The sequence below is a fragment of the Biomphalaria glabrata genome, chromosome 9, assembly GCF_947242115.1.
Source record: "Biomphalaria glabrata chromosome 9, xgBioGlab47.1, whole genome shotgun sequence".
Lineage (NCBI taxonomy): Eukaryota > Metazoa > Mollusca > Gastropoda > Planorbidae > Biomphalaria > Biomphalaria glabrata.
Window position 1 is genome coordinate 20,409,284 of NC_074719.1, and position 15,860 is coordinate 20,425,143.

Here is a 15,860-nt window from a genome sequence, read left to right on the forward strand (position 1 = left end):
TTTTTTTTAACATTTTATCAAAAGTGATTACTTAAATTTAAAATGTACAATTATTTGAGAAACATTGAGTTTAACATTTTTATTAGAGGTTTTTATAAGAGCTCCTTATGGAAAAGGTTTTATATTATAGGCCTACTAGTGTTTCTCATCTGCTTCAGAAATGGCAAATCATGCACTATACAGAATACAGTTTTACACCCTGCGAAACAACAAACGATGTTGATCAGTTTTGTAGATTATTAAAAAAAAAAGTTTGACGGTGTAATTCTTCAAGATCGAGACGGACATAAGATAGAGTTTATCTTATCCCCATTTACCTTTCTTGCAGCCATCTACGATGTCATAGAAATACATATTAAACAGGCTGCATTCGGGTTCCCATGGCGTGAACCAAACCGAGTTGTATTTTGCAGACAAATGGACCTCATTCACAAATCGTAAACAAACAACATTTAGTCACGTGATCTTATTGATAAAACAATGGAAAAAAACTGTCACGTGACACCATCATGAATTAAACATGAGATGGTTAATTGTATAGAAGAGATAGAGAAGCACGTGGCTAAATGTTGTTTGTTTACGTTGGTGAATGAGGTCCATTGCATTACATACTTTGAAATACAATTAAATGTATACACGATATGACGGATAAAGTCGCCATCAAAGTTATGCATATTGGGAGCAGGTTACCCAGTACACCCATAAACATTGGTCATACAGATCTTGAAGGAATACAAATGTTAATACAGTTAGGCAATGTTATCACAAGCAATGGAGATGCAATATATCATGGTGTTGCATGCAGTTCGGTTTTGGAGCCCCGTAGGCGGGGGAACAGTGGTAAGACTACTGCTCTCTGGCAAACTCTTTCAGCCATATGACCCAAAATTGCGATGACTTTCCATGTCTTTGGACCCGATTAGTATGGAAGAGAGGCGAGTGTTGACTGTTGACGTGTGGGCAGCCCAGCACTCGCAAATTTACCACCCAGGGTGTGCTCCAGCATTGGAGAGGTCACTTTCTCTGATAGTATTTTCAAGAATATTTCTAGTTTCTGAGATCCATCCTAAGCTTGACAGACTGATGGACAGACAGGCCATACGATACAACAAACTGTATTTTCTATACAGTCGTACACCCCTACATCAGTAGTCTATAGCTTTTTATTGTGTGTGATTCTACAGTGCTTAAAATTAGACAAAATTATATCTAAAGAAATTATCTTGATCTAGAGTTATATTTGTTATAAGTCTCTCTTTATATATAATATATATGTTATTTGGTACACAAGTGTTACAAGATACATCGAAAACTAGATATATACATTGGATATATATAGATCTATATAAATATGTGTAAATTATATTTACGTGAAATTCGACTCCAACATTTTAGCTTTTTTTTTTATGCGTGCATAAAAATCTGGCTTATGTAAATAATAAACATACAAAATGTCTGATGTACCAGACGGCTGGGAAAAAAGAACAAGTCGTTCATCAGGTAAAAATGTTTTAGAAAATCAGAAAAATCTAGATCTATCATTTCTTGATGGGTGGAGTAGAATCTAATCTAGATGATAGATCCACTCATGTAACTTGAAGGTTTGCATACCGACTTCCCTGTTTCACAGTGTTTCCACTTATCAGAGTTCAGACCAACGTTACCTCACCATGCTTGGCATGACCATGACTCGCATGAGTATGAGCCATGAGATGATGATGATGATGATTGGCATGATGATGATGATCATAATTCATCATTGGCATCATGATCATGGCATGGCTGCAGGCATAAATGAATTAAATGATGTGATGATGATGAGAGTCTCAATCAGACTCCTAGAGATGTACTCATGTAGACTCTATAGACTAGTCGTATATATAATATTTAGACTTTTAATGACTTAAAAGTTTACAAACTTAAACTATTGTTACTATTACTAGATCTACACTAGATCTAGATCTATTATTATTAAAGATCAGATCAGATGATCATAGATTCTAGAGTCTATTAGTTTTAGATTAAAGATGTACAGTGTACAGTCATATCTAGAGTCTACATGATCTAGATTATTCTAGACTCATCATCTCAGACTCTTAGTCTTGCCCTGAAAATCAGTGAAAAATGAGAAAACAACAATAGAAAATTAAGGAAAGTTCAAAAGAGGCAACAAACAGGATATTAGCATTAATTAATGATTAGAATAGGAAAAGTGCTTTACATCTAAAACTTGATATAACTTAATAAATTCTCAACATGAACATCGCACTTGAGGAATGGAGGAGAAACTACTGACTAGAAGACTCAATTAGAATTATATTTATAGATTAATATATAGATTAATATAAATTATAGATCTAGCCTGGACCTAGTTGACATAAAAGAAAATTCAAAATCTGTGTGTCTAGCATACTCACTCCACAAGTCAGCTCAATGTTTGTGACTGTATTTTTTGAGACCCCAATTATTAGCACTTATATTTTTCCTCAATGGTCTAAAACTTTGTTTCCCAAATTTTTTCCTTACCGGAACACTTTGCACAATCAAAATATTTAATGGAACACTTCTAAAGCTTATTTTTTAGAGAGATTAATTCATCCGTGGCCTACTAGCTTTAGAATTATTCTAGTAGTTCGTGGAACACCTGTTCAGGCCTTGTGGAACACAGTTTGAGAAACACTGATCTAAAACATTTCTTAATCCTGACCTAGAGGAAAAAAAAGATGATATCGTCATACCAGTGGACTTTGAGCTCAAATAAAATCCTTGTTTTTCAGAGTAAACGAAACTAAATGTGTCTGTACTGTGGAGCGTGCACAAAAACAATAACCAGAGGCAGGTGTAGACAATGCCATCCTATAAATTCTGTCTACACACACCTCTAAAGAATATTTATGCAAGACAGACAAACTCATAATACTGGGCAACTTCAATGCCAGGGTAGGCTCTGACTGAAAAACCTGGAAACTACCACAAGAGTTCAAAGATGCCTCCATCATTCACCTTTACAAGAGAAAGGGAAATAGGCAGATATGCAATGACCATCGTGGCATATCCCTCCTATGCATTGCTGGCAAGATTCTGGCTAGGGTGCTATTAAACAGACTACAACACCATCTAGAAACTGGTCTACTCCCAGAGAGTCAGTGCGGCTTTAGGCAGGGTAGAGGCACAGTTGGCATGATCTTTGCAGTCCACCAACTCCAAGAGAAATGTAAAGAGCAAAATTGAAATCTCTATACTGCATTCATAGATTTGACTAAAGCTTTTGATAATGTCAGTCGTGAAGGCCTTTGGCATATCATGTCCAAATTTGGCTGCCTGGATCAATTCATAACAATGCTGCATCAATTCCATGATGACATCCAGACAACGGAGACTACTCCAAGCCTTTTCCTGACTCAAATGGCGTGAAGCAGGGCTGTGTGCTGGCTCCAACGCTTTTCAGCATAATGTTAACTGCCATGCTGAAAAATGTCTTTTGCACAGAGATAGCATCAGAGTTGGCATACGATAACGCACCGATGCAAGTTTATTCAATGCTCAGAGACTCAAAGCAAGGACCAAGGTAAACTACAATTGCATCAGAGACCTGCTATTTGCCGATGACTGTGTTCTCAATGAAGCAAACAAAGAATACCTTCAAAGAGCCTGTCCCTCTTTACTAATGCCTGCAAAAACTTTGGCCTCACCATTAATGTTAAAAAGACAGAAGTGCTGCACCAACCTCCTCCAAATAAATCAGTCACAGAACCAGACATTCTCATAGATGGCCAGAAATTAGCAAACATCAAAAAGTTTGTCTATTTGGGAAGCACCATATCAGCAAACGCCAACCTAGATGATGAGGTTGACTTCTGTGTTGCTCGTGCCAGTGCTGCTTTTGGCAGACTTCAAGAACAAGTGTGGCAACGGAGAGGCCTCAGCATATCTACAAAACTGAAAGTCTACAGTGCTGTCTCCTGTCACTCCAAAGATTTAAGATTCAATTTCACTGCCTGGTATGGTAATCTGAACATTTAAAATACTGGTAAAATGAAAGTTCTATAAAATCCTGAATGCTGCTAGTAACAAACCTATTCTATATGGACAGCTGTTTGAGAGAAACATTCCTAAGAAAGACCAAGAGTTTTAAAAAATAATTAAAAAAAAACTCATTTTCTGTGTCTGGATTTTTTAGATTTTACCATCTCAAAGGCATTTTAGAATCTAGATCTATATAATACATTTGGTTTACTGAAAGTTATAGTGATGTGTGAGTATCAGAATCTTTGAATTTCACTGAAATCGCCTATGTGGACACTTTAAAAAGTTAATTGTACTTTTATTTTTCCATGAAAACTTGTGTGTATGTGTGCTGAAAATAAATACGATATAAAATGTAAATTATGTAGAATTAGATAGTAAGAACTAAACCTACATGAATAATAAATCTAGAAATAAAAATCCAACACATGATGTAAAAGAAAAACCTGGGAAGGGGGAGAGATATAGAAAGAACAGGTTTAGATCTTCTGGAATACTAAATCTATAAAAATTCTAAGATTTGTCTCAGTGAAAGTAAGGGTCTATTAAAAGTCAGCATTACAATGCCTGGGGTGCACACAAAAAATGACAGTGGAGTGGATGAGAAAGAGAGAGAGCCATGCCAATTCAACATGGCAGTACTACAATTCACAGACTAGAAAGTATGTCAGTGGGATATTAAAATGCAGATTGTTTTTATTGAGAGCACTAAAAAAAGAAGTGTAATTTGGGCCAACATAAACAATGTATAGCTGGGGAAGAAATCAACAGGTGTAGCCACTGTTTGATGCTAGTGCAAATATTAACGCATTATAAGTAAAAGAGATTTCTATTAAAGAGTATGTTTATTATGTAGCTGTTTATACACTAACTTGATGTATGGCTTATAAGATTTAGTGACATTTGTTTTACAGGAAAATATTATTACTTGAATATCTACACAAAGGAGAGTCAGTGGGAAATGCCAACAGAACCTGCCCAGCAGAAGTCTGATAAAGTGACATGTTCTCACCTTTTAGTAAAGCACAGAGACTCAAGAAGACCTCAGAACTGGAAAGGGGAACAAATTACTAGAAGTAAAGAAGAAGCATTGGAACTATTACAAAGTAAATATCCATTTTTAGTCTGTAATGTATGAATATGACACTAATATAAAATCCAAAGAAGTTAATTAATTTTAAAAAAAACTCGAACTTTTGTTATCAGAAGCAAAAGAAAAAACACCATCCAAACATTCTTAATTATTGAAAAATGGGCTGCCTCTGGTTTTGCTATGAAATATTTTTGTTTTTACAAGATTTATATCAACTCACTCTGTTTGGTACAAATTTTTATACATTATTCGAGCTTGAGCCCTCCAGTTCCGAACTGGTCCACATAAATAATTGGACCATAGTGCACCGAGCATGCTAAAAGCATGAAATCGCTCTAAAAGAAACATTTGGTAAAAATATTTTATTTTCAATCGCACAGATTTATTATTGTTAGTCTGGATCTATTATAAAATAATTGTATGATTGATTCCAAATAATTTATACAATTACACTTGCTAAAAGCTTTGTTTAAAAAAAAAAATTTACATTTTTTTGTCTTCATCAGAATACAGAAATAAAATAGTGAATGAAGAAGCAAGCTTTGCAGAGCTAGCAGAGAAATATTCTGATTGCAGTTCTGCAAGAAAAGGTGGAGATTTAGGTCCATTTGGACCTGGACAGATGCAGCGACCATTTGAAGAAGCCTCATTTAAACTACAGGTTGGATAAGTTATGTGTTTGTGACTAATTTCATCAGCTTTGCTATAGTTTTTTAAAATTAGCCAGTAATGGGTTACTCAATAAAAGATAAAGTGAAAAGTATTAGAGGCTTAGTGATGAAGGGAAGGGGGCATCATACCCCGGGTGCGAGATGCAGAGGGTGACATATGCAGAGCCGAGGAGCACCAAAAGGTTTCATAAACATAGGGAAGGGGGCATCATGTGCCAGGTGCAGATCCTAGGGGCACCAAAAGGTCTCAAAAACAGACACTATTTTCTTGAACTTTTCAATGTTTGATAATATTGAGTTCTGTAAAATATATTTGTAATTAATAAATATTTTCACATAATTGCTTATTTCAATTCTTGATATTTGTGGATCACAGTGAACTACAAATTAAGTAAAGATATTAAATTTTCAACATTAGTAAGCCTACCGTCTTGAAGTTATACATTGTTAATGTCCATGTACCGTACAGGAAGATTTTGTATAATCATATACTTAATGCAGATTAATATTTGTTGCAGTTGGTTTTGGCACTGTATCAAAATTAAATTTTAAAAAAAAGACACCGGTAGTTTGAACCAAAAACAGTATATAGTATTTTGTAGAAGCTAAGTTAGGTTGTGACTATTCGTAATGTGCATGTATTGGCCTATATTGTAAATATTTTGAATTAAGTAATACAGTCTATTATTTATATTATATTCCTAATATTGAGTGCGTTCTAGATATAAACCTATTTTGCTATGTGGTTTTTCTGGAAACAGTGAGAGGGAGGCGCCAAGAAAGTGCTTCGTACTGGGCGCCAGTTATGCTTGTTACACCTCTGACGCATCCTATATCTTGAATTTCCATTATTTAATGTTAGTTTTGGTTTCGTATAAGAAAAAGTTGATCATGAAAATTTACATATCTATAATGCTCAATTTAAAAATATTGTCTTAATTGCAAAAGTGGTAAAGATGATAATTTTAATTGCTGTACATGGTATGATTTATAATATTATTAGTCAAGTTAAGGCGGATTAAAAACTACTCATCTAAGTTATTAGAATTTCTGCTGCTGCTAAAATTATTACTTTCATTTTTGTCAGTTATAAACTATTTGATAATCCTGATAAAATATCTTTCGTGTTTAGGTTGGGGAGCTGAGTGAACCAATATCTACAGATTCAGGTGTGCATATAATTTTACGGACTGCTTGATGATTTGAGAAATTAGAAGAAAGCACAGTTGGTGATATCAAGTACAAGTTTCAGTAAAAGACTTATCGACACACTGTCTTTTAACAAAATGCCTTATTTTTAAGACATTTATAGTTTCTTCTTCCCCTGTTGACCACACTATAGAAATGAGGCTTGAAGCTTTTATTTTATTGTTTGAAGTCTTAACATTTGTCATTACTGAAAATGTAATGTTGTAATCTTCTTACTGTTTGCATTTTTGTTTTAAGAAGTGGGTAATTAAAGATTTAGTTTAAATGCTGCTTTTAAAATAGATCTGAATTGGAAAAGCTTTTTACATATTTTGATAAAAATGTAACAAAGTACTTTTAATTATTTTTAGACAAAGATTGCTTAGTACTTACAAGAGTGAAAAAAATGGCATAGTCAAAAAATGTTCTGTGCAACAATTACTTTTTCATTTTTGGATGCATGTTTTAAGAATTAAGTTTATAAATAATTTTTTAGATGTATATTTTGAAAGATTAATGTTCATAAACTATTTAAAGTTCTGGCGACAATTTTTTTTTTCTCTAAATATGATGATTACCTTTTTCTTTTGAATTCTTTTGTAATTTTTGTGTTTAATTTCTCATTTATTTTCATAGTTCTTTGTTGTCTCAGTCAGTGCTGCATTTATATTGATGTTTTGTTATCTATTGAAATAAGGTATGTACAGTTTGTATACCATGTTCTAAAGCTTTATTCAAAAAAGAAATCTAATGAGACAAAAAAACATAAGTTTCACCTGAAATAGTCATTCGTCTTTTTTTCCCCCCATTGCAAATGTCAAAACTAATTTTTTATTTAATTTAAACCATATTTGTTGCAAGTGATTGAAAACTTACTATTATAACAATTTACATGCTGCGAATGGTACTCATCTGAGTTGTATGCTTTTGTTACTACTGAGAATGCATGACTGTTGAAGATAGGTTAATAGACACTAAAGAGCCTTATTTGTTTTTTGGCTCATATTCATTAAAAAAAAAGACCATCAAGACAGTAGGAAATTTCTTTGCTAATTTGATGCATTTTGAAATTGCTGCCAATCAAACTTGAGCTCCCTGTGTTTACTTATGTGACTAAATGAGTACACACCATTTTGTTTTCATGATCGCTTGTGAAGGAAACACAGCTAAACACGTTATTTTTTTTTTTTTGCACTGCAATCAAAATGCTCTTCATGGCGTATTAGCACCCTTCATTTGATCTATTTGTATAAATGAGCCTAAATTTATGAATGTGATGTTCAAATAAACTTATCATTGTCAGCAAGGTTCTTTTGTTTTTCACTCTTGGGTCTGGAGTTGAAAAATATCCATCATTGCTCTGTACTTTTTTTTCCAGTTCAAGGAATATAAGGTCAAACATTTAGCAAAGTACTGTAGTACATGAGACATGAATGATAAGTCATTCAAATAAAACATACATACTCCATCCGTAGTGTAATTTGATGCTTTTTAAAAAAATGTAAGACTTTATGAAACGAGAAAATGTTTCAGCATCTACTAGCGTTTATTAAAAAAAACAACATAAAAGTCACATAATATTCAAATTTAATTTTAGGAAGCCAAAATCAGAATTACAATATAACAAAGAAATACATTTAACAAAGTTAAAGACTGACAAATATTTCTGGCATACACAGCAATTTATAAGTCAACCTAAATTTCAAGAATGCATGATTATAAATATTTTGAAAAAATTTATTTTATTTTAGTTCTGCATCAATACACTTGTAACAGTCTTTTAATCCAGTATATCCATACATAGAACATTTGAGTCCAGCTAAATGGCAAGCATAGTTTAAAGCATACTCCAGCTTAGTAATAATTTTAGTGGTGTGTTCAGGTTCTGTGGGATAAAACCTTTGGCTGAGTAGACTTCCAACGAATCCAGCCACAAATGTGTCCCCTGCGCCAAGAGTGTCCACTACTTTAATGTTTTGAAGTGCTGGACATGTTAATACTTCATTGTTTATACAGAGCGATGCACCTTGTTCACTCCAGGCACAAACTAGAATGGCCCTGTGAAAAGAAAAAAAAAGTTTGAATATTTTAAATTATTATAATGGACAGACCATATTAATACAAACAAACATATAATAACTTAAATATAAAGTTTTGAGAATAATTAAGTTCAATTGTGATATAGGCATTTTCTTCAATTCAGAGGATTATGGTTGATTGCAGTATTTCACTAGACCACCTAAACCCAGTTGCTGCCAGCATATTTTACCACATCTAATGCAAAGTCATTGTCTGCAGAAGCAGACAAAGTCATTGTCTGCAGAAAGATTCAAGTCTCAAAATATTCAATAACACAATGTCTAAGATACAGTTTGCTCACTAGCTTGTGAAATTACTTTACAAACAGGCCTTGGATATTTTATATTTCTTATATTAGTGTTAAAATATGTAGGATGCAATGTAAAATTACATTAACTTAGTTACAACTTGTATGTTTAAAAAGCATAAACCAGCACTGACCCCTCTTTACAGAGGTTGTAAAATCCACTGACAGCTTCTTTAGCATTAGCAAAACCTTTGCTTTTGGCATAATCTTTACTGACAAACACCAAGTCAGCTTTATTTATGACCAAATCTGTAGGAAGATTGAGAACATAATAGTTGCTAGTTTCTTAATCATCAATGCTTACAGTTGAGCTTTTAGGCTTCAACTTTTTACTGTCATTTCTCCATATTTTAAGGCTTTAACAAAATTAATGTTTGATTAACTATTAATTCAAATATGTGACTTTTCTATATTAGGTAAAGAATCAGTTTTCTATTTAAATATCATTAATTTATCTTTGAGAATATATTAAATTGGATGAATACATATAATTGATCTTAATTAAGACATACATTTTTTGACCCCACTTCTATTTTTTGGGTAAAGACTTTTGTCACTTTAGAAAACATGACTGCAAACATCACTAAAAAAAAAGTTTACTCCCTTATGACCATAATTTCACTAATTGCTTTATCATCTGAAAAAAACAACAGATTCTACTAAATCACTCTTTACCATAGCATATACAATTCTTACTATAATTATGAAACTCTGGTTTCTCTATCTCAATTGAAACAACAGGCTGACCATTACTATTTTTGTAGCAAAGTACATCATCAATCATCTTTGAAATTTCCAACACATTGCTACACAGCTGAAAAAATAAATGTTTGCCATTAAAAGTTTATTAATCAAATGGAAGTGGACAAATGTCTAATAGTTATCAACATTGCATTTGGAAACAAAATGAGTAAGTTTAACTTTTTCTATAGTGTGGAGTATAGTATATTGTTAGACATAATATTAAATGTGATTGGGTTTGTTTATTGTATATTTTTAGCAGCAACTGTGACATAATTAATAAAGCAAGAATTTACAATAGATAGGAAACAATATTTAGAAGATTGAATAGCAACTTGTTAGGCAGTTCTAGAATAGTAATAGTTATAAGTACTTTATTGTGCTAGTGTCTATAGTGCTAACATAGTCAATCAACTGGGTGCCATTTTTTGTCTTACTGGCACAGAGGAAAGTAGCTGGCAGAAGATGGCTTCTGAAAGAGACAGTTGGAGAGCTCTCACAAAGGCCGCAGGACACACATTTGAGACACAAAGAAAAGCCATTATTGAAGACAGGGACAGAAGATGGAAAGAAAACTTAAATAGACCGCCAGCTGACAACAGCTTTGTCTGCAAGAGATGCAGAAAATATGCAGGTTGCAACTGGGTTTGCATAGTCATGCGTAGTCACTGCACTAATACTTAATCTTCAGAATTATATATAGTTTGTCCATCATGGTTCAATGATGACCACTTTGTCATCCAGGGGGCTGAGGGCTTTGCACTGGGGTTTTATGCCTCCTCATGTGGCTGGTGAGACCTATGTGAGCCCGGAATGTTCGGCCGCACATTGGGCAGGTTATTCCAGTTGGAACTAGTGTCGTGGGCCTTGCTTTTCTTCTGCCAGCATTGTTCTTTTTTTCCTCAGCAACCTGTGCGCCAGTTTTCACAGCGCGACGCCATGATGCTCTGTCATGTGCCTCTGTCTCCCAGGTGCCTGGGTTTATGCTGAACGCCTTCAGAGAAGCTTTGAGGGTGTCCCTGAAGCGTTTACTTTGACCACCTTGCGAGCGCTTTCCCTCGCTTAGTTGGCCATACAAGTCGTTTAGGGATGTGGTGGTCTTCCATTCTGCAGACGTGTCCTGCCCATCGCAGCTGGAACTGCATCAGGATTGTGTGGATGCTTTGCAGACACGCTCTTCAAAGGACTTCAGTATCTGGTATTTTGTCTTGCCATTTGACATTCAGTATTTTTCTTCAGAATTAAAGACATTGTCATTAACATAGTCAACACTCTACACTGAACGCAGCAAAAGTTTACCAACAATATATATGGTTATTACAAGGTGAACATATATAAGAAGTCAGAAAATTTACCTTAAACATTTATTGGAATTTTCTTTTATGTTTGGATACAGTTTAAAGATATAATTAATTTGTATATAGCTTATATTTGCGTAACATTCAATATGTGTGACTGTGTTGCTCTAGTAGTTACTTGAGTAACTGAATTCAGTTCTACAACATAATGTCAAGCTTTACTATACCCACAAATGTATAAGAATGTTAATTCTGAATGGGGAAGGAGAAGTACTTGAGTTAGAGAATAACTTCCTAAAAGAATCTTGTTATAAATTTAAATATCTGATTAATTTAGTAAATTCTTTAAAAATCAAGAGTTTATTGTAAACTTTTGTACACATTTTGACTGTAGAAGTAATATTCTAACATAGCTACAACAAATTGGAAGACTATCTAACATAACTAATATGCCTATTGATTGGTATAGCCTAGTATTTATCAACTGTATTAGGTGATTTAAGGATGATTTCATAATAGTTGTAGCAAAATGACTTCTGCTAACCTCAAAGTGAATCCAAGAATAGGCTGAAAAATCTTTCTTGAATTTTAATTGAAAGTCTTCGTACAACATCTCTGGTCTGTCCCTTATCACAAAAAATTATTTCTTTCTCAACAGAAAATCAGACAGTACTTTAACAATTATAATCACTTAAATATCTATTGATGTTCATTGCTAAGAACTTTTTTGGCACACCTTGGAAAGAACAATATTGTTCTGGTTCCATTGGTCATGTTTAATATAATAGTTCCAACTGGACAATGGACATCTTTTATGACACAATGTTCAGTGTTTATATTAAAGCTTTCAAAATCTTTTAGGATCCAGCTGAAAAGATAACAAACAAATGCCAATTAGCTAACTATTCAGGAAAAACATTCATAAAGAAGCTAAACAAATGTTAAGGATAAACACCTTTTAGGTTACACTGTTTACAATTTATCATCACAGAAGATACAAGACACCACTCACAAATGAAAAAAAAAAAAGTAGACACAAAAGCTCTTTTCTTCCCCTTGCTATCTAATCATTAAATAAAATCCAACTTTTATAGTAATGACCAGGTGAAACTGGCATGAAACTGTGTATTCCATTTGCTGTCATTATAATGTTTTGATTTTGTGTTATAGACATTAAAAGACAATTTCTTCAAGGATAATAACGATATTATTATTACATGAGAGTCAAGACTATCACTTAATACTTTTAATACATTTGCAGTTACCATATATAACGTCCCTTTATGGTCTAAAAAAAAAACCCAGAATGAATGTGACAATTGCTGAGATTTGATTTTATCAACCTCATTTACTTTTTAAAATGAACATCTTTAGATTTTAGTTAAAACCTAAATCAAAGTCCATTAGCTTAAAGTTTGAGATATAGCCTTGCAACCAAGTGTAGTAATTTGTTCTTATAAATAATCTCAAGAACATTCGAACAGTATAATATTTTTCTATATATGTCTATTATCACTTATAAAAATAGTATTATATAATAGGATCATAACAAAATATTATTATTTTTTTTACTACCTGGCTTCCACACCTTCAGTTCCCAAGACGCCCATAAATTCACAAGGAATAGACAAAAGTGAAAGAACAGTGCAGTTATTGGATGCATTTCCTCCCCTTTGCCAATAATAATCTTGAATCCTATATATGTAATTAAAAAAAATATATTAGAGATTTAAAAATTAACATCACATAATGTCTAAAGAGTGATCAAGTAGCACACTCTTAAACTTCTTAAGGATGGGCAACAATATAATGAGCTTAAGATATATAGAGAGGATCGTCCAGGATGCCTTAAATGAAAATAATACTGCTCACTACATTTTAGCATTTTTTAAAAATAATTCTATGTAAAATTTAATAATTAATTATCAAATTAATATTAAAAACTTTATTACATCTAGTTAAATATTTAAAGCCTTGTATATTACTTTATAATTATTGCAATGCATACAAAGTAAGAATGTTGCAAAATAGACTAGATCTAATTAATTTGATAATCAGAATTATTTTGTTCAAGTAATAATATTAATGATTGATAACTATTAGATTAGCTACCTTTGATCCGAATCTTCTAGAGGGAATTCTTTAACAATATTTACAAAATCAACACAAGCCATTCCAATGCATAGTACATGTTTTTGAGGTTTTACATTCTGATCATCTTTGTCTTTGGCTCCTCCACAAAACATCATTCTGAAGGTTGATAGTCACCACTTTTTCCTTGGCTTGGACTTGAATGAAGGTCTACAGATCACATGCACATTTTTTTAAAGAGATAAGATAAAATGTTAATAATAACTTGATGAACTCTATATATCTTTTCCCCTCTAGATCTATATGAAATTATTACCTAGACTAGATTAGATTAGTCTTGATTAGACATTAGATCTACTTATTCTTCTATGATCTAGACTGTCTAGACTCTAGCTAGATAATTAGTCTAGCTTCTTTTTTTGAAGTAACTTCTGAATAGTAAGCAGTAGTATTATATAGATCTAAATATAAGATGATAAGATGTTTAGATTATAGATAAGATCTATATAATACTTAATACTATTCTATAAAATAAGAGTAAGACTAGTAGACTAAACTCTAATTAATAATAGGTTAATCTAATATAGAGTACTAGCCGGACATTACCCGCGGCCTGCGGGTCTTAGTTTGTGTTTACTTATCTAGTGGATTGGATTTAGATGTATGATAAACTTAGCTAATGATCCTTTCAAGTTTTTTTCTTTCGCTACGAAAATAAAAGTAGTTTTGCAAAAATGGTTTACCCGAAGCCGTTACATTCATATCTATTAAAAACGAAAGAAGCAATAGATGATTAGGATATAAAGTACAATTAAAACGGGTTTACCCGATTTGTTAAATGAATGAGATTATAAAGTAAGTCATGACGTCTGAATTCGCAGATATATGGAACGAATTTATGTAAAAATGCTTTTGAAACACAAAATTGAAGGTTAATTTTATTACGTAATGAAATGAATAGACTATATTTTGTATTTTCATGTGTCAAAGTAAAAAACTATCTTCGCAAAGTGTACTTCTTAAACGTAGATCTAGATATAAATCCTTTCGATCTTTTCTCATGTCAACGCCCAGATCCATAAAATACTATAGCTTTAATAAAGTTTGTCAACTTTTTTTTTTGAGGGTCTTAAGTTTGTTTTAGGGCGACAATACATACACTGCGGTCTAAGTTGGTACCCAATTAACATTTCTGCCAAGTTTTATCAAGATTGGTCAAGCGGTTTTTATTTCTATTCGTCACATACATACATACATACGCGCCTTACTTTCTACTTTATAAAGTAGAAGATTATACTTATAGAAGATCTAGAGTCAATCTAGGAAAGCCCAGCCCCGGGAAGGCCGTCGAAGGGTATCCATGTCATATTCCACAAACTAATTAACTATAGAGTTTAGATCTAGATCTAGCTAGAATGCTAGAGATCTATGTAGATTCTAGATCTTTATAATATAAAAGACCTCCGAAAAAAAATGAGCGGACTGGCTGTAATAAACATTCATAAAATTTATTACGTAGATAAATGTGTGTGCTAAGAAAAAAGAAAAGGAAAAAAAGTTACACTGGAAGCTCCCACAACTCCGAGCCCTGACGCCAATAATTTTTTGTATTCTGAGCTTTAAAAACTCTCCTGCTGTCTACAGTTAGTTAAAATAATTATCTTATCTTATATAATTCACACGTTAGCCTACTTCGAAACAAGATGACAAGGTCCTAGTTATGCATGTTAATCAATGACTTAAATTCTGCCAAGTCACTGGTTTTCCTGGCCGGCTCAGGCAGCCCATTCCATGCTCTAACTCTAATAGCACCAGGGAAGAAGGAGCATTTGTACAAATTTGTCCTAGCATATGGGATCTTTGTGTCTTTCTGAGTATTTCATTAGATTTTGTTTTTGTATTTGAAGATTATGGTTCAGTGTTTTATGTATAATTGCTACTTTACTTTTGAGTCTTCTCTCCCGAAGGCTTTCCAAATTTAGTGATTTTACTAAAGGTGTTACTCTAGTCAAATGTGAATATTCGTTTGTTATGAATCTCACTGCTCTATTTTGTGTCTGTTCCAGTCTCTCAATATTTTCTTGAGTTGAGAGGTCCCAATGACAGATTTTTGTGGAAACAGCTTGAGGGCAAATGCTCCGAACGGCGCGGTTGGTCTAAGTCAGTAAGAATAGCACATTAGGTTTTTGAAATAAAACTTTTTAATAGCAGGAAAATACAATGTAGATACCTCAGAATATGCATTTTGTTGGCTTTCAATACCAGAAATAGTGTTTGGCGGCGGGGCTCCACCCCACGCTGGTGGAGCTCCTAGCGCTCCCCCAGAACCCCTTGCTGCGAATAGCGGGGAGTCTACAATTTTTCCA

The 15,860-nt window shown here is 33.2% G+C and overlaps 2 protein-coding genes across 5 annotated transcripts; one reads left to right on the plus strand and one right to left on the minus strand.

The window, feature by feature from the left end:
* The first annotated feature begins 1,381 nt into the window (after positions 1 to 1,381).
* Positions 1,382 to 8,280, plus strand: LOC106073356 (putative peptidyl-prolyl cis-trans isomerase dodo). Its single transcript, XM_056041619.1, has 4 exons — positions 1,382 to 1,500; positions 4,941 to 5,132; positions 5,626 to 5,780; positions 6,923 to 8,280. The coding sequence occupies exons 1-4, from the start codon at positions 1,452 to 1,454 to the stop codon at positions 6,986 to 6,988; spliced, it is 462 nt and encodes a 153-aa protein (XP_055897594.1). The 5' UTR covers positions 1,382 to 1,451; the 3' UTR covers positions 6,989 to 8,280.
* Positions 8,281 to 8,507: 227 nt separating this feature from the next.
* Positions 8,508 to 14,324, minus strand: LOC106067489 (ketohexokinase-like). Of its 4 annotated transcripts, none has more exons than XM_056041618.1 (8): positions 14,238 to 14,324; positions 13,516 to 13,704; positions 12,979 to 13,098; positions 12,140 to 12,271; positions 11,948 to 12,029; positions 10,061 to 10,178; positions 9,499 to 9,613; positions 8,508 to 9,036 (listed from the first exon to the last, which is right to left on the minus strand). In XM_056041618.1, exons 2-8 carry the CDS (start codon positions 13,650 to 13,652, stop codon positions 8,721 to 8,723), a joined length of 1,020 nt encoding a protein of 339 aa, XP_055897593.1. In that variant the 5' UTR covers positions 13,653 to 13,704; positions 14,238 to 14,324; the 3' UTR covers positions 8,508 to 8,720. The 4 variants fall into 4 exon arrangements, with proteins under 4 accessions (XP_055897593.1, XP_055897589.1, XP_055897590.1 ...); XM_056041614.1 differs by lacking the exon at positions 14,238 to 14,324 and adding an exon at positions 14,101 to 14,229; XM_056041615.1 differs by lacking the exon at positions 14,238 to 14,324 and adding an exon at positions 14,091 to 14,218.
* Between the last annotated feature and the right edge of the window lie 1,536 nt (positions 14,325 to 15,860).